This window comes from Oncorhynchus nerka, linkage group LG14, assembly GCF_034236695.1.
Source record: "Oncorhynchus nerka isolate Pitt River linkage group LG14, Oner_Uvic_2.0, whole genome shotgun sequence".
Classification (NCBI taxonomy): domain Eukaryota; kingdom Metazoa; phylum Chordata; class Actinopteri; order Salmoniformes; family Salmonidae; genus Oncorhynchus; species Oncorhynchus nerka.
The window spans coordinates 24,718,964-24,738,349 of NC_088409.1; the positions used below are offsets into that span (position 1 = coordinate 24,718,964).

The following is a 19,386-nucleotide window of genomic DNA, read 5'->3' on the forward strand; positions in this document are numbered from 1 at the left end:
ACGCCTACGTAACCTAAGCTATCCAAAGCTAGCCCAGCGTTAGCTAACATTTTTATTGAAGCTCAAAGGGTCAGTTCTGTATTAGCCGGTAGCTCCTATCCGTTTGTGAAAAGCCCAGTTCATCTCAGTGTATGCTACCGTTGGGTGTCAGCGGCACTCCCTTCCCTGGCTGTATATCAGTCTTTAATGTGTGCGTAAATCCAGCTGCATAGTTGAAAGAGAGCCAGGCCTGCTCTGTGTCTGGGTCTGGGAGTAATGTTAGGCAGGGAAGGAAGGAGGGAGGCAGGCCTGCTCTGTGTCTGGGTCTGGGAGTAATGTTAGGCAGGGAAGGAAGGAGGGAGGCAGGCCTGCTCTGTGTCTGGGTCTGGGAGTAATGTTAGGCAGGGAAGGAAGGAGGGAGGCAGGCCTGCTCTGTGTCTGGGTCTGGGAGTAATGTTAGGCAGGGAAGGAAGGAGGGAGCCAGGCCTGCTCTGTGTCTGGGTCTGGGAGTAATGTTAGGCAGGGAAGGAAGGAGGGAGGCAGGCCTGCTCTGTGTCTGGGTCTGGGAGTAATGTTAGGCAGGGAAGGAAGGAGGGAGGCAGGCCTGCTCTGTGTCTGGGTCTGGGAGTAATGTTAGGCAGGGAAGGAAGGAGGGAGGCAGGCCTGCTCTGTGTCTGGGTCTGGGAGTAATGTTAGGCAGGGAAGGAAGGAGGGAGGCAGGCCTGCTCTGTGTCTGGGTCTGGGAGTAATGTTAGGCAGGGAAGGAAGGAGGGAGGCAGGCCTGCTCTGTGTCTGGGTCTGGGAGTAATGTTAGGCAGGGAAGGAAGGAGGGAGGCAGGCCTGCTCTGTGTCTGGGTCTGGGAGTAATGTTAGGCAGGGAAGGAAGGAGGGAGGCAGGCCTGCTCTGTGTCTGGGTCTGGGAGTAATGTTAGGCAGGGAAGGAAGGAGGGAGGCAGGCCTGCTCTGTGTCTGGGTCTGGGAGTAATGTTAGGCAGGGAAGGAAGGAGGGAGCCAGGCCTGCTCTGTGTCTGGGTCTGGGAGTAATGTTAGGCAGGGAAGGAAGGAGAGAGCCAGGCCTGCTCTGTGTCTGGGTCTGGGAGTAATGTTAGGCAGGGAAGGAAGGAGGGAGGCAGGCCTGCTCTGTGTCTGGGTCTGGGAGTAATGTTAGGCAGGGAAGGAAGGAGGGAGCCAGGCCTGCTCTGTGTCTGGGTCTGGGAGTAATGTTAGGCAGGGAAGGAAGAAGGGAGGCAGGCCTGCTCTGTGTCTGGGTCTGGGAGTAATGTTAGGCAGGGAAGGAAGGAGGGAGGCAGGCCTGCTCTGTGTCTGGGTCTGGGAGTAATGTTAGGCAGGGAATGAAGGAGGGAGGCAGGCCTGCTCTGTGTCTGGGTCTGGGAGTAATGTTATGCAGGGAAGGAAGGAGGGAGGCAGGCCTGCTCTGTGTCTGGGAGTAATGTTAGGCAGGGAAGGAAGGAGGGAGCCAGGCCTGCTCTGTGTCTGGGTCTGGGAGTAATGTTAGCCAGGGAATGAAGGAGAGAGCCAGGCTTGCTCTGTGTCTGGGTCTGGGAGTAATGTTAGGCAGGGAAGGAAGGAGAGAGCCAGGCCTGCTCTGTGTCTGGGTCTGGGAGTAATGTTAGGCAGGGAAGGAAGGAGGGAGGCAGGCAGTGAGGTAGGCATGGAGGGAGGGAGGGAGGGAGGGAGAGGCCTCGCTCTGCCTCTCTGAGCTTCCGTCAGCTGGGGAGGGAACCTACTCAATGAGGCAAGTCCTGGAGGGATCAGGGAGGGGGAGTGGATAGTGGAGGGGTTTGGGGGTTGAGGAGAATTGGGGGAGTGGGTTGGGTAGGGTGTAGGAGTGTGGCGTCAGAGAGGATTAGGGTAGTGGTTTGGAGTGGGTTTAGGGTGCAGGGTTTAGGGCTGAGTGGTGATAGGGGAGTGGGTTGGGTAGGGTGTAGGAGTGTGGCGTCAGAGAGGATTAGGGTAGTGGTTTGGAGTGGGTTTAGGGTGCAGGGTTTAGGGCTGAGTGGTGATAGGGAGTGGGTTGGGTAGGGTGTAGGAGGGTGGCGTCAGAGAGGATTAGGGTAGTGGTTTGGAGTGGGTTTAGGGTGCAGGGTTTAGGGCTGAGTGGTGATAGGGGAGTGGGTTGGGTAGGGTGTAGGAGGGTGGCGTCAGAGAGGATTAGGGTAGTGGTTTGGAGTGGGTTTAGGGTGCAGGGTTTAGGGCTGAGTGGTGATAGGGGAGTGGGTTGGGTAGGGTGTAGGAGGGTGGCGTCAGAGAGGATTAGGGTAGTGGTTTAGGTGCTGGGTTTAGGGAGCAGGGTTTAGGGCTGAGTGGTGATAGGGGAGTGGTGTGTGGGAGGACATTCTGACTCAGCACAGATAGATGATTCACAAAAAATTCAGGTAGTGGTTTGGAGTGGGTTTAGGGTCCAGGGTTCCTACCACTGAAATGGTGATAGGGGAGTGGGTCTGGGTATGGTTCAGGAGGGTGGCGTCAGAGAGGTCCCCATCCTAGGGTAGTGGTTTCACAGGGTTTAGGTGCAGGGTTTCTGCTGATGGTGATAGGGTCCCCAGTGGGTTGGGTCCCCATGTAGGAGGGTCACAGTCAGAGAAAGATTAGGTAGTGGTTTGGAGTGGGTTTAGGGTCCCCAGGGTTTAGGGCTGAATGGTGAAAGGGAGTTCTCTGCCATGATTCAGGGTCCCCCACTCAGGACTCCGTCCCCATCCTAGAGACCCATTCACAGTCAAAGTAAAGTTTCTGCCATGATTTATGCAGGGTTTAGGTTCAGTGGTGTGTCCCCATTCTGACTCAGCACAGATAGATGATTCACAAAAAAATTCAGCCATGATTCATACCGTCCCCCACTCAACTCCCGTCCCCATCCTACCACACCCAAATCACAGTCAAAGTAAAGCTTCTCTGCCATGATTCATACCGTCCCCCACTCAACTCCCGTCCCCATCCTACCACACCCAAATCACAGTCAAAGTAAAGCTTCTCTGCCATGATTCATACCGTCCCCCACTCAACTCCGTCCCCATCCTACCACACCCAAATCACAGTCAAAGTAAAGCTTCTCTGCCATGATTCATACCGTCCCCCACTCAACTCCCGTCCCCATCCTACCACACCCAAATCACAGTCAAAGTAAAGCTTCTCTGCCATGATTCATACCGTCCCCCACTCAACTCCCGTCCCCATCCTACCACACCCAAATCACAGTCAAAGTAAAGCTTCTCTGCCATGATTCATACCGTCCCCCACTCAACTCCCGTCCCCATCCTACCACACCCAAATCACAGTCAAAGTAAAGCTTCTCTGCCATGATTCATACCGTCCCCACTCAACTCCCGTCCCCATCCTACCACACCCAAATCACAGTCAAAGTAAAGCTTCTCTGCCATGATTCATACCGTCCCCACTCAACTCCCGTCCCCATCCTACCACACCCAAATCACAGTCAAAGTAAAGCTTCTCTGCCATGATTCATACCGTCCCCACTCAACTCCCATCCCCATCCTACCACACCCAAATCACAGTCAAAGTAAAGCTTCTCTGCCATGATTCATACCGTCCCCACTCAACTCCCGTCCCCATCCTACCACACCCAAATCACAGTCAAAGTAAAGCTTCTCTGCCATGATTCATACCGTCCCCACTCAACTCCCATCCCCATCCTACCACACCCAAATCACAGTCAAAGTAAAGCTTCTCTGCCATGATTCATACCGTCCCCACTCAACTCCCGTCCCCATCCTACCACACCCAAATCACAGTCAAAGTAAAGCTTCTCTGCCATGATTCATACCGTCCCCACTCAACTCCCGTCCCCATCCTACCACACCCAAATCACAGTCAAAGTAAAGCTTCTCTGCCATGATTCATACCGTCCCCCACTCAACTCCCATCCCCATCCTACCACACCCAAATCACAGTCAAAGTAAAGCTTCTCTGCCATGATTCATACCGTCCCCCACTCAACTCCCGTCCCCATCCTACCACACCCAAATCACAGTCAAAGTAAAGCTTCTCTGCCATGATTCATACCGTCCCCACTCAACTCCCGTCCCCATCCTACCACACCCAAATCACAGTCAAAGTAAAGCTTCTCTGCCATGATTCATACCGTCCCCCACTCAACTCCCGTCCCCATCCTACCACACCCAAATCACAGTCAAAGTAAAGCTTCTCTGCCATGATTCATACCGTCCCCCACTCAACTCCCATCCCCATCCTACCACACCCAAATCACAGTCAAAGTAAAGCTTCTCTGCCATGATTCATAGTGTCCCCCACTCAACTCCCGTCCCCATCCTACCACACCCAAATCACATTCAAAGTAAAGCTTCTCTCTACCTTTCTCTCTCTGAAACCACGAAGCGCCTGTCATAAATCAGGAAGCCAAGTGTTTGTTTCTTGGGCTTTAGGAATGTAACTGAAGAAGTGCCTCAGGCCTTGAAAAAGAAGAAAATAACTGATTGAAAGGAAGGTGATATCATCTTGCAACGTGGTCTCAGAGCATTTTGTATTATTCTGTACGTAAATCCAAAACACGCCATTTATACCGAACAAAAATATAAAAACATAACATGCGACAATTTCAAAGATTTTACAGTTCATATAAGGAACTTGTCAATTTAAGTAAATTCATTAAGCCCTAAAATATGGATTTCACATGACTGGGAATACAGATATGCATCTGTTGGTCACAGATACCTTTAAAAAACTTCTATGAGTAGTGGGTGAGGAGTCAGCCGCAGGGAACAGAGGGTAAAGGACAATTGTTTTTTATTCCGGCGCAGGAAAACGGTCACGCCAAAACACCAGGCACATAACAAAGACCGGCCCAAAAACAGGACCCAACCAGACCGGAGAAAAACAAGAAAATCGCACAACCACAAACACGAACAGAGGAAATAAGCCAGCGGGCATCACCGGCTTCAATAGCCCGACTAACACCTAAACAAGAAACAGGTGTAACCAATAAGACAAAACCAACAGAAAAGGAAAAAGGGATCGGTGCCAGCTAGTAGACCGGTGACGCCGAGCGCCGAGCGCCGCCCGAACAGGAAGAGGAACCACCTTTGGTGGGAGTCGTGACACACATCTCCTGATCAGGCTGTTAATTGTGGCCTGTGGCCCAGTCCTCTCCAATGGCTGTGAGAAGTTGCTGGATATTGGTGGGAACTGGAACACGCTGTCGTACACGTCCATCCAGAGCATCCCAAAGACGCTCAATTGGTGACATGTCTGGTGAGTATACAGGCCATGGAAGAACTGGGACATTTTCAGCTTCCAGGAATGATGTATAGATCCTTGCGACATGGGGCTGTGCATTATCATGCTGAAACATGGCGGCAGATTAAAGGCACGACAATGGGCCTCAGGATCTCATCACGGTATCTCTGTGCATTCAAATTGCCATCGATAAAATGGAATTGTGTTTGGGTTGGCTGAAAGGGTTAGGGGAAGGGTTAGCTAACATGCTACATCAGCAAAAAAATAAATGTCCCTTTTTCAGGACCCTGTCTTTCACAAGATAATTTGTAAAAATCCAAATAACTTCACAGATCTTCATTGTAAAGGGTTTAAACACTGTTTCCCATGCTTGTTCAATGAACAAAAAACAATTAATGAACATGCACCTGTAGAGCGGTCGTTAAGACACTAACAGCTTACAGACGGTAGGCAATTAAGGTCACAGTTATGAAAACTTAGGACACTAAAGATGCCTTTCTACCAACTCTGAAAAACACCAAAAGAACTGCTCATCTGCGTGAACGTGCCTTAGGCATGCTGCAAGGCGGCATGAGGACTGCAGATGTGGCCAGGGCAAATAAATGGCAATGTCCGTACTGTGAGACGCCTAAGACAGCGCTACAGGGAGACAGGACGGACAGCTGATCATCCTCGTAGTGGCAGACCACGTGTAACAACACCTGCACAGGATTGGTACATCCAAACACCACACCTGCAGGACAGGTACAGGATGGCAACAACAACTGCCAGAGTTACACCAGGAGCGCACAATCCCTCCATCAGTGCTCAGACTGTCCGCAATAGGCTGAGAGGGGCTGGACTGAGGGCATGTAGGCCTGTTGTAAGGCAGGTCCTCACCAGACATAACCGGCAACAACGTTGCCTATGGGCAAAAATCCACCGTCGCTGGACCAGACAGGACTGGCAAAAAGTGCTCTTCACTGACGAGTTGCGGTTTTGTCTCACCAGGGGTGATGGTCGGATTTGCGTTTATCGTCGAAGGAATGAGCGTTACACCAAGGCCTGTACTCTGGAGCGGGATCGATTTGGAGGTGGAGGGTCCGTCATGGTCTGGGGCGGTGTGTCACAGCATCATCGGACTGAGCTTGTTGTCATTGCAGGAAATCTCAGCGCTGTGCGTTACAGGGAAGACATCCTCCGTTCTCATGTGGTACCCTTCTTGCAGGATCATCCTCCAGCAGGACAATGTCACCAGCCATACTGCTCGTTCTGTGCGTGATTTCCTAAAAGACAGGAATTTTAGTGGTCTGCTATGGCCAGCGAAGAGCTCGGATCTCAATCCCATTGAGCACGTCTGGGACCTGTTGGATCGGAGGGTGAGGGCTATGGCCATTCCCCCCAGAATTGTCCGGGAACTTGCAGGTGCCTTGGTGGAAGAGTGGGGTAACATCTCACAGCAAGAACGGGCAAATCTGGTGCAGTCCATGAGGAGGAGATGCACTGCAGTACTTAATGCAGCTGGTGGCCACACCAGATACTGACTTTTGATTTTGACCCCCCCTTTGTTCAGGGAAACATTATTCCATTTCTGTTAGTCACATGTCTGTGGAACTTATTCAGTTTATGTCTCAGTTGTTGAATATTGTTATGTTCGTACAAATATTTACACATGTTAAGATTGCTGAAAATAAACGAAGTGGACAGTGAGAGGTCGTTTCTTTTTTGCTGAGTTTAGTTGCAAAGTAGCTATAAAGTAGTTGCAAAATTGGCAATTAGCTAAAATGCTAAAGTTGTCTGATGAGATTGAAACACGCAACCTTTGCGTTTCTAGATGTTTGTGTTGCTAGACGTTTGCATTATACTCCCACCCATCCACCCCTAACAACCACCCTCCTTTTGTTTTTGCTTTAAGTAACCTTATATCTTACATAAGCATACCAAATATAACATATCATACTCATTTGAGCGTTCCGGATTTATGTTTACTATGTTACGTCTAGGCTATGAGACCAGACTGGGATATCAGTGAACAACAAATGCTGTGGTAACAGCTACGAAGGCGCCAGGGCAATGAGTGGAGCTTACTCAGGTGTTCAAAACACATGAGACCGAGAGCCTAATGCTTCATAGGGAGTTTTTTTTATGAGTTTAGTTTTGAAAACGATCTCTCCGCAAAAGCGACAGTTTTACAGGGATGGTAAAAACATCTTGATTGCCATAGCAACATCAGGGGAACTGGGCAGAAGAGTTGTTCTTCAAATACAGCAGTTCTGCAACATCTTTAATTTAGCCTCTGATTCTCCTTAATTGCCGGTCTCAACAGGTTACGGAAAGAGATGAACTGTAGCCTATTGAAAGCTCTGGGGACAGGTCATCTGGATACTTAACAGTCAATACATTGGCAGATGTGAACAGATTATCATCTTTAGCGGCCAACAGTTCTTGAGGGCTTGAACAAAAAAAGCTGTTTGCTATTTCGTTCATACTGGTGAACCGGCATTTGAGTTGTGGGGTTGCAAACTCAACAGTGCCTTATCTCAGGTATACCTTGGCATACATCATTCAAGACTGTTTCAATTGTGTGCAGCGCAATGGACATATAATGTCACAGGAAGGACTGTCTGGGTTGGCAATACTCAGTATAGAAAACAGTTGGGCCAGTAACCTGGACCTACAGGCCGTGGTGAAAACATGTGCACACAAAAAAGCACAGCGACAGTCGCAAATACTGTAGCTACTATAGGCCTCTACATAGAACAAAAAGAGAGACACAAGCACAGACAGTCACAAACACTGTAGCTACTATAGGCCTCTACATAGAACAAAAAGAGAGACACAAGCACAGACAGTCACAAACACTGTAGCTACTATAGGCCTCTACATAGAACAAAAAGAGAGACACAAGCACAGACAGTCACAAACACTGTAGCTACTATAGGTCTCTACATAGAACAAAAAGAGAGACACAAGCACAGACAGTCACAAACACTGTAGCTACTATAGGCCTCTACATAGAACAAAAAGAGAGACACAAGCACAGACAGTCACAAACACTGTAGCTACTATAGGCCTCTACATAGAACAAAAAGAGAGACACAAGCACAGACAGTCACAAACACTGTAGCTACTATAGGCCTCTACATAGAACAAAAAGAGAGACACAAGTGCAGACACAGAGAGAAAGAAAGAGAACAAGAGACACAGAGAGAGAAGGTGCAAGGAGGACTTCAGACCAGGGGAGTCTCTCACGTTGGACTCTATTGAATTCACCTTGAATATTGCAGCCCATTTGTGTAAACTATTAGCCAGACAAAACCCGCTTAGTTCAACAATAGGCTAAATAGTGGCTGAATTACTCCTCAAGCCGACTCATTTTTCCCACATTGTTAGGCTATTTGATGTAATTTTTATAAAAGGTTTATGAATAACAGCTAAATACGGTATATACTGTAGCTATAGATACTAGGCTACACTGCATAATGAAACAATCCCTCGTTTTCAGGGTGGACTGTAATTATTTGGCATTAATACACTGGTTTTACGCACATTTCTTATGGTGTAGGCCTCCCACTAGACATTTATCCATGAGCTAAAGCAAAGTGAACTCCGACCTTGGAGTTCAAGGTGGTTTAGGGCTCAACTCCCTTGTTTTCGTTGAAAGTGAGAAAACAACACAACAAGTGGGGGCAGCATGAGGTTGCCCGCGACCTTTGGATTCCATCTTTAATTTGAGCCAGTTTGCTACAGCAGGAAAATAATCCTACATCAACATGAATGTGATTATTATGTAGATTATAATGAATTTACATTTTGGTAGGGATTGATACATTTTACGTAAGGGAATATTAAGTCTGACATTATTAAATGGAAATTACAAACTTCAGAAGCCTTTTTAAACCTCAAATACACAACAAGTTTTACATTTCCTGCATTGCAGGACAGTTCTCTTACAACAGGGTGATCAAATGAAGATCCTACATCTGTAATTGAATGGGGAAGATAATATTTTTGCAGGAATCTCCTTGCGAATGATTTTCCCAAAGATTGTATCACCGCCGGGCTGGGCAACCTGAGCTTTTGCTTTCTCATCTAATTAGTTGGTGCCAATTGTTCCTATTCATTTGGCCTGCAGATTTCTCCCAATGCGTGTTATGTGGAGTTTATACAACATATGGTATAGATTAGAATATGGATCTGACTTCAGACGATTGTTGAGGTATGAACATTTCCTCTGATTGGGATGGTTCCTGTTGTTTAACTGCAGTGAGAGAAATGGATAAATAAACATTCATTCAGTTAGGGATTTTAACCCCTTCCATTCTTCCTGTGTCTGGCTAGGATGAGATAGAGAAGGATTAGACAGACATTGTGTCATAAAAGAGACCAGGAAGTAGGCTACACATGGGACAACTGTTGTGTGTGTGTGTGTGTGTGTGTGTGTGTGTGTGTGTGTGTGTGTGTGTGTGTGTGTGTGTGTGTGTGTGTGTGTGTGTGTGTGTAAATGTCAGTATATTAACCGTCTTCTCTGCTCTCTCCCCAGTATGGTGTCCAGTCTGAGCGAGTGGTTCTGGAATGAGCGGCTGTGGTTCCCTGAGGGGCTGGGTTGGGCTGACCTGGAGGACAAAGATGGCCGTGTCTACGCCAAGGCCAGCGACCTTTGGGTGGTGCTACCCATCGCCCTAGCCTTCCTCGTAATACGACAGATCTTCGAGAGGTACGTCTGTCCATCTGTTCTTCTGTCCGTCTGTCTGTCTGTCTGTTTGGCTGGCTGTCTGGCTGTCACCCCTCATAAGATTAATCCTCTGACTCTTTCCCCCCCATCTGTCTACATGTTAATACCTCTTCTCTTTCCCCATCTGTCTACATGTTAATACCTCTTCTCTTTCCCCATCTGTCTACATGTTAATACCTCTTCTCTTTCCCCATCTGTCTACATGTTAATACCTCTTCTCTTTCCCCCATCTGTCTACATGTTAATACCTCTTCTCTTTCCCCATCTGTCTACATGTTAATACCTCTTCTCTTTCCTCATCTGTCTACATGTTAATACCTCTTCTCTTTCCCCATCTGTCTACATGTTAATACCTCTTCTCTTTCCCCATCTGTCTACATGTTAATACCTCTTCTCTTTCCCCATCTGTCTACATGTTAATACCTCTTCTCTTTCCCCATCTGTCTACATGTTAATACCTCTTCTCTTTCCCCCATCTGTCTACATGTTAATACCTCTTCTCTTTCCCCATCTGTCTACATGTTAATACCTCTTCTCTTTCCCTCATCTGTCTACATGTTAATACCTCTTCCCTTTCCCTCATCTGTCTACATGTTAATACCTCTTCTCTTTCCCCATCTGTCTACATGTTAATACCTATCCTCTTTCCCCATCTGTCTACATGTTAATACCTCTTCTCTTTCCCCATCTGTCTACATGTTAATACCTCTTCCCTTTCCCTCATCTGTCTACATGTGTTTATATTCCTATGCCCCCCCCCCTCCTCCACGTGCTCCACCCTTTTTCTCCCTTCCTCCCTCCCTCCCTCCCTCTCCTCTGTCCATCTTGTCCTCTCCACCGCTAATCTTTAATTACATTATTTTACCTTCAATCTGTAATTTAATCTCGGTCTGTTTTCACATCTCTGCTTCCTCTTCTCCTCTGTGTCCTTTCCCTCCCTCTCTTCTCTTCTCTCATATTTTTAGAACCCACCTGTATGTTGTGTGTTAGCTTAGCAATAGCAATCAGTCAACCTTTCTCTGTCACTCTCTCTATCACTTTCTCTCCTTCCCTTCATACCTCTCCATCCTCCCTCATGATAATATCAAACCCACATGATCCAATCAACTGAACAATTGCGCCCAGCAATACCATGCCGTCTCTCTCTCTCTTCCTCCCATCTCATCCCTCTCTCCCCTCTCGGTGTGTGCAGGTTAGTGGCCACCCCACTGGCTGCTGTCATGGGGGTGAAGGAGAAAGTTCGGCTCATAGTCTCACACAACCCCACACTGGAGTCTTTCTACTGTAACACAACCAAGAACCCCTCACAGGTAACACAATTAAAAAAGACTACACCAATGCACGCAAGCACAGAGACACATGTACACAGTTACGCACGCACACACATGAACACATTAACACTACACAATTGCTACAGATCTTAATTTGTTCAGTTTTTTGTTGCAAAAAGAATTCAGCACAGCAGGAAATGTAAACTTGTGTATTTGAGTTTTAAAAAGGCTTCTAAAGTTTGTCATTTCAGACTTGATTTGCCCTAATGAAAAATGTATCAACCCCTAATTATAATCCATATAATAATTCACATATCCTGTTGCTGCAGAATTATTTTCCTGCTGTAGCAAACTGACTCAAATTAAGATCCTACATCTGTATACAGCACCACACAAATCATTATGCTAAACTGTATCCCTTTCTACCGTTCTCTCTCCCTCCTCCCTTTCTCTCTCCCCCTATCCCCCGCTCTCTCTCTCCCTCCTCCCTTTCTCTCTCCCCTTATCCCCCGCTCTCTCTCTCCCTCCTCCCTTTCTCTCTCCCCCTATCCCCCGCTCTCTCTCTCCCTCCTCCCTTTCTCTCTCCCCTTATCCCCCGCTCTCTCTCTCCCTCCTCCCTTTCTCTCTCCCCTTATCCCCCGCTCTCTCTCTCCTCCTCCCTTTCTCTCTCCCCCCTATCCCCCGCTCTCTCTCTCCCCTTATCCCCCGCTCCTCCCTTCTCTCTCCCCTTATCCCCCGCTCTCTCTCTCCCTCCTCCCTTTCTCTCTCCCCTTATCCCCCGCTCTCTCTCTCCCTCCTCCCTTTCTCTCTCCCCCTATCCCCCGCTCTCTCTCTCCTCCTCCCTTTTCTCTCCCTCTATTCCCCCGCCCTCTCTCCCTCCTCCCTTTCTCTCTCCCTCTATTCCCCCGCTCTCTCTCCCTCCTCCCTTTCTCTCTCCCTCTATTCCCCGCTCTCTCTCCCTCCTCCCTTTCTCTCTCCCCTATTCCCCGCTCTCCCTCCCTCCTCCCTTTCTCTCTCCCCCTATCCCCCCGCTCTCCCTCCCTCCTCCCTTTCTCTCTCCCCTTATCCCCCCGCTCTCCCTCCCTCCTCCCTTTCTCTCTCCCCTTATCCCCCGCTCTCTCCTCCCTCCTCCCTTTCTCTCTCCCCCTTATCCCCCGCTCTCCTCTCCCTCCTCCCTTTCTCTCTCCCCCATCCCCCGCTCTCTCTCTCCCTCCTCCCTTTCTCTCCCCCTATTCCCCGCTCTCCCTCGCTCCTCCCTTTCTCTCTCCCCCCTATCCCCCGCTCTCCCTCCCACCTCTCTTTCTCTCCCTCCCCCCCTATCCCCCTCTCTCTCCCCCCTCCTCCCTTTCTCTCTCCTCTATTCCCCCGCTCTCTCTCCCTCCTCCCTTTCTCTCTCCCCTATTCCCCCGCTCTCCCTCCCTCCTCCCTTTCTCTCTCCCCCTATCCCCCCTCTTCTCCTCCTCCCTCCTCCCTTTCTCTCTCCCCCTTATCCCCCTCTCTCCTCCCTCCTCCCTTTCTCTCTCCCCTATCCCCCGCTCTCCCTCCCTCCTCTCTTTCTCTCTCCCCCCTATCCCCCTCCCTTTCTCTCCCTCCCCCTCCTCCCTTTCTCTCTCCCCTTATCCCCCGCTCTCCCTCCCTCCTCCCTTTCTCTCTCCCCCTATCCCCCCCGCTCTCTCTCTCCCTCCTCCCTTTCTCTCTCCCTATTCCCCGCTCTCCTCGCTCCTCCCTTTCTCTCTCCCCTATCCCCCGCTCTCCCTCCCACCTCTCTTTCTCTCTCCCCCTATTCCCCGCTCTCCCTCCCTCCTCCCTTTCTCTCTCCCCTTATCCCCCGCTCTCCCTCCCTCCTCCCTTTCTCTCTCCCCTTATCCCCCGCTCTCCCTCCCTCCCTCCCCTTTCTCTCTCCCCCTATCCCCTCTCCCCCTATCTCTCTCTCCCCTCCTCCCTTTCTCTCTCCCCCTATTCCCCTCTCCCCTCCCTTCCCCCTCCTCCTTTCTCTCTCCCCTATCCCCCGCTCTCTCTCCTCCTCCCTTTCTCTCTCCCCCTATCCTATCCCCCGCTCTCTCTCCTCCTCTCTTTCTCTCTCTCCCTATTCCCCGCTCTCCCTCCCTCCTCCCTTTCTCTCTCCCCCTATCCCCCGCTCTCCCTCCCTCCTACAGAGTTCTATAGACAGTCTGTGTAAGCAGACAGGTTGTTCAGAGAGACAGGTGCAGAGATGGTTCAGGAGACGCAGGAACCAGGACCGACCCAGTCTACTGAAGAAGTTCAAAGAGGCCAGGTACACACACACACACACACACAAATACCTATATGCATACACACTCCCACACATGCACACACACACACATGCATGAACACAGGCACAAAACAAGATAACAACACAACAGCTTCACGAACAGCTGCTCAATGCCAATCTGTCACCAACACACCCACATGCACAGACACACACATGCTGACATTGGCCTGTGAGCACATGTCTGAGTGTTAAAGCATGAGTCTATTTACAGTATATCTGACACTCATTATATTGCCAGCCTGGTTTTATCAAGGCTCCTCCTACCCCCCAGGCCACACACACACATGCCGCACGCCCCTCACATCCCTCACCAGTTCCAGGAGACAGTTTGGCCCTATCAGCAGAATCAATTTATATCCCAACAGTGTGTGTCATTGTTATTGGACTGAGACAGTGGCTGTGTTACACTAATACTGACATTAACATCACAATCAATAGTGTAGATAACAACCTGTAGTTAATATCACAATCACTAGTGTAGATAACAACCTGTAGTTAATATCACAATCACTAGTGTAGATAACAACCTGTAGTTAATATCACTAGTGTAGATAACAACCTGTAGTTAATATCACTAGTGTAGATAACAACCTGTAGTTAATATCACTAGTGTAGATAACAACCTGTAGTTAATATCACTAGTGTAGATAACAACCTCCTCCCTTAATATCACTAGTGTAGATAACAACCTGTTAATATCACTCACTAGTGTAGATAACAACCTCCCCTTAATATCACTAGTGTAGATAACAACCTGTAGTTAATATCACTAGTGTAGATAACAACCTGTAGTTAATATCACTAGTGTAGATAACAACCTGTAGTTAATATCACTAGTGTAGATAACAACCTGTAGTTAATATCACTAGTGTAGATAACAACCTGTAGTTAATATCACTAGTGTAGATAACAACCTGTAGTTAACATCACAATCACTAGTGTAGTTGACAGGTTGTTGTTGTACAGTACTGGAGTCTCTATCTGTAGTCAGCAGGTTGTTGTTGTACAGTACTGGAGGTCTCTATCTGTAGTCAGCAGGTTGTTGTTGTACAGTACTGGAGGTCTCTATCTGTAGTTGACAGGTTGTTGTGTCTTACAGTACTGGAGGTCTCTATCTGTAGTTGACAGGTTGTTGTGTCTTACAGTACTGGAGGTCTCTATCTGTAGTTGGCAGGTTGTTGTGTTGTACAGTACTGGAGGTCTCTATCTGTAGTCAGCAGGTTGTTGTGTCGTACAGTACTGGAGGTCTCTATCTGTAGTCAGCAGGTTGTTGTGTTGTACAGTACTGGAGGTCTCTATCTGTAGTCAGCAGGTTGTTGTTGTACAGTACTGGAGGTCTCTATCTGTAGTCAGCAGGTTGTTGTGTCGTACAGTACTGGAGGTCTCTATCTGTAGTCAGCAGGTTGTTGTTGTACAGTACTGGAGGTCTCTATCTGTAGTTGACAGGTTGTTGTGTCTTACAGTACTGGAGGTCTCTATCTGTAGTCAGCAGGTTGTTGTTGTACAGTACTGGAGGTCTCTATCTGTAGTTGACAGGTTGTTGTGTCTTACAGTACTGGAGGTCTCTATCTGTAGTTGACAGGTTGTTGTGTCTTACAGTACTGGAGGTCTCTATCTGTAGTTGGCAGGTTGTTGTGTTGTACAGTACTGGAGGTCTCTATCTGTAGTCAGCAGGTTGTTGTGTCGTACAGTACTGGAGGTCTCTATCTGTAGTCAGCAGGTTGTTGTGTTGTACAGTACTGGAGGTCTCTATCTGTAGTCAGCAGGTTGTTGTTGTACAGTACTGGAGGTCTCTATCTGTAGTCAGCAGGTTGTTGTGTCGTACAGTACTGGAGGTCTCTATCTGTAGTCAGCAGGTTGTTGTTGTACAGTACTGGAGGTCTCTATCTGTAGTTGACAGGTTGTTGTGTCTTACAGTACTGGAGGTCTCTATCTGTAGTTGACAGGTTGTTGTGTCTTACAGTACTGGAGGTCTCTATCTGTAGTTGGCAGGTTGTTGTGTTGTACAGTACTGGAGGTCTCTATCTGTAGTCAGCAGGTTGTTGTGTCGTACAGTACTGGAGGTCTCTATCTGTAGTCAGCAGGTTGTTGTGTTGTACAGTACTGGAGGTCTCTATCTGTAGTCAGCAGGTTGTTGTTGTACAGTACTGGAGGTCTCTATCTGTAGTCAGCAGGTTGTTGTGTCGTACAGTACTGGAGGTCTCTATCTGTAGTCAGCAGGTTGTTGTACAGTACTGGAGGTCTCTATCTGTAGTCAGCAGGTTGTTGTACAGTACTGGATGTCTCTATCTGTAGTCAGCAGGTTGTTGTACAGTACTGGAGGTCTCCTTCTGTAGTCAGCAGGTTGTTGTGTTGTACAGTACTGGAGGTCTATCTGTAGTCAGCAGGTTGTTGTACAGTACTGGAGGTCTCTATCTGTAGTCAGCAGGTTGTTGTACAGTACTGGAGGTCTCTATCTGTAGTCAGCAGGTTGTTGTGTTGTACATTACTGGAGGTCTCTATCTGTAGTCAGCAGGTTGTTGTGTTGTACAGTACTGGAGGTCTCTATTTGTAGTCAGCAGGTTGTTGTACAGTACTGGAGGTCTCTATCTGTAGTCAGCAGGTTGTTGTACAGTACTGGAGGTCTCTATCTGTAGTCAGCAGGTTGTTGTTGTACAGTACTGGAGGTCTCTATCTGTAGTCAGCAGGTTGTTGTACAGTACTGGAGGTCTCTATCTGTAGTCAGCAGGTTGTTGTTGTACAGTACTGGAGGTCTCTATCTGTAGTCAGCAGGTTGTTGTGTTGTACAGTACTGGAGGTCTGGTTTCTATCTGTGACAAGACTGAACTGGGAGGCTACTGTATGACTGTTCCCATTGTGTGCTGGGAAGTTTGCACGGGACTGATCCATTACAGTTTAACAGAATGTGTGTATGTTCTCTTTACTGTACCTATAAGTGCATTCAGAAAGTATTCAGACCCCTTCACTTTTGCCACATTTTTTTAACATTACAGCCTTATTCTAAAATGGATTACATTACTGGAGGTCTCTCTCTGTAGTCAGCAGGTTGTTGTACAGTACTGGAGGTCTCTATCTGTAGTCAGCAGGTTGTTGTGTCATACAGTACTGGAGGTCTCTATCTGTAGTCAGCAGGTTGTTGTACAGTACTGGAGGTCTCTATCTGTAGTCAGCAGGTTGTTGTACAGTACTGGAGGTCTCTATCTGTAGTCAGTAGGTTGTTGTACAGTACTGGAGGTCCCTATCTGTAGTCAGCAGGTTGTTGTGTTGTACAGTACTGGAGGTCTCTATCTGTAGTCAGCAGGTTGTTGTGTCGTACAGTACTGGAGGTATCTATCTGTAGTCAGCAGGTTGTTGTTGTACAGTTCTGGAGGTCTCTATCTGTAGTCAGCAGGTTGTTGTACAGTACTGGAGGTCTCTATCTGTAGTCAGTAGGTTGTTGTACAGTACTGGAGGTCTCTATCTGTAGTCAGCAGGTTGTTGTTGTACAGTACTGGAGGTCTCTATCTGTAGTCAGCAGGTTGTTGTTGTACAGTACTGGAGGTCTATATCTGTAGTCAGCAGGTTGTTGTTGTACAGTACTGGAGGTCTCTATCTGTAGTCAGCAGTTTGTTGTGTTGTACATTACTGGATGTCTCTATCTGTAGTCAGCAGGTTGTTGTGTTGTACATTACTGGAGGTCTCTATCTGTAGTCAGCAGTTTGTTGTGTTGTACATTACTGGAGGTCTCTATCTGTAGTCAGCAGGTTGTTGTGTTGTACATTACTTGAGGTTTCTATCTGTAGTCAGCAGGTTGTTGTGTTGTACATTACTGGAGGTCTCTATCTGTAGTCAGCAGGTTGTTGTACAGTACTGGAGGTCTCTATCTGTAGTCATCAGGTTGTTGTGTTGTACATTACTTGAGGTCTCTATCTGTAGTCAGCAGGTTGTTGTACAGTACTGGAGGTCTCTATCTGTAGTCAGCAGGTTATTGTGTTGTACATTACTGGAGGTCTCTATCTGTAGTCAGCAGGTTGTTGTGTTGTACATTACTTGAGGTCTCTATCTGTAGTCAGCAGGTTGTTGTGTTGTACTGGAGGTCTCTATCTGTAGTCAACAGGTTGTTGTACAGTACTGGAGGTCTCTATCTGTAGTCAGCAGGTTGTTGTACAGTACTGGAGGTCTCTATCTGTAGTCAGCAGGTTGTTGTGTTGTACATTACTGGAGGTCTCTATCTGTAGTCAGCAGGTTGTTGTGTTGTACAGTACTGGAGGTCTCTATTTGTAGTCAGCAGGTTGTTGTACAGTACTGGAGGTCTCTATCTGTAGTCAGCAGGTTGTTGTACAGTACTGGAGGTCTCTATCTGTAGTCAGCAGGTTGTTGTTGTACAGTACTGGAGGTCTCTATCTGTAGTCAGCAGGTTGTTGTACAGTACTGGAGGTCTCTATCTGTAGTCAGCAGGTTGTTGTTGTACAGTACTGGAGGTCTCTATCTGTAGTCAGCAGGTTGTTGTGTTGTACAGTACTGGAGGTCTGGTTTCTATCTGTGACAAGACTGAACTGGGAGGCTACTGTATGACTGTTCCCATTGTGTGCTGGGAAGTTTGCACGGGACTGATCCATTACAGTTTAACAGAATGTGTGTATGTTCTCTTTACTGTACCTATAAGTGCATTCAGAAAGTATTCAGACCCCTTCACTTTTGCCACATTTTTTAACATTACAGCCTTATTCTAAAATGGATTACATTACTGGAGGTCTCTCTCTGTAGTCAGCAGGTTGTTGTACAGTACTGGAGGTCTCTATCTGTAGTCAGCAGGTTGTTGTGTCATACAGTACTGGAGGTCTCTATCTGTAGTCAGCAGGTTGTTGTACAGTACTGGAGGTCTCTATCTGTAGTCAGCAGGTTGTTGTACAGTACTGGAGGTCTCTATCTGTAGTCAGTAGGTTGTTGTACAGTACTGGAGGACCCTATCTGTAGTCAGCAGGTTGTTGTGTTGTACAGTACTGGAGGTCTCTATCTGTAGTCAGCAGGTTGTTGTGTCGTACAGTACTGGAGGTCTCTATCTGTAGTCAGCAGGTTGTTGTTGTACAGTTCTGGAGGTCTCTATCTGTAGTCAGCAGGTTGTTGTACAGTACTGGAGGTCTCTATCTGTAGTCAGTAGGTTGTTGTACAGTACTGGAGGTCTCTATCTGTAGTCAGCAGGTTGTTGTTGTACAGTACTGGAGGTCTCTATCTGTAGTCAGCAGGTTGTTGTTGTACAGTACTGGAGGTCTATATCTGTAGTCAGCAGGTTGTTGTTGTACAGTACTGGAGGTCTCTATCTGTAGTCAGCAGTTTGTTGTGTTGTACATTACTGGAGGTCTCTATCTGTAGTCAGCAGGTTGTTGTGTTGTACATTACTGGAGGTCTCTATCTGTAGTCAGCAGTTTGTTGTGTTGTACATTACTGGAGGTCTCTATCTGTAGTCAGCAGGTTGTTGTGTTGTACATTACTTGAGGTTTCTATCTGTAGTCAGCAGGTTGTTGTGTTGTACATTACTGGAGGTCTCTATCTGTAGTCAGCAGGTTGTTGTACAGTACTGGAGGTCTCTATCTGTAGTCATCAGGTTGTTGTGTTGTACATTACTTGAGGTCTCTATCTGTAGTCAGCAGGTTGTTGTACAGTACTGGAGGTCTCTATCTGTAGTCAGCAGGTTATTGTGTTGTACATTACTGGAGGTCTCTATCTGTAGTCAGCAGGTTGTTGTGTTGTACATTACTTGAGGTCTCTATCTGTAGTCAGCAGGTTGTTGTGTTGTACTGGAGGTCTCTATCTGTAGTCAACAGGTTGTTGTACAGTACTGGAGGTCTCTATCTGTAGTCAGCAGGTTGTTGTACAGTACTGGAGGTCTCTATCTGTAGTCAGCAGGTTGTTGTGTT

General features: G+C 47.7%; 1 protein-coding gene across 3 annotated transcripts in view; it reads left to right on the top strand.

Annotated features, from left to right (window-relative positions):
- The window catches only part of cers2b (ceramide synthase 2b), a 68,143-nt gene that overhangs the window by 25,705 nt on the left and 23,052 nt on the right, over window positions 1–19,386 (top strand). For all 3 annotated transcript variants that reach the window (XM_065027818.1, XM_065027817.1, XM_065027819.1), the window contains exons 2-4: window positions 9,734–9,907; window positions 11,118–11,235; window positions 13,353–13,471. In XM_065027818.1, coding sequence (XP_064883890.1) covers window positions 9,735–9,907; window positions 11,118–11,235; window positions 13,353–13,471 — 410 coding nt within the window. In that variant the 5' untranslated portion in view covers window position 9,734. The remainder of the gene's footprint in view (window positions 1–9,733; window positions 9,908–11,117; window positions 11,236–13,352; window positions 13,472–19,386) is intronic.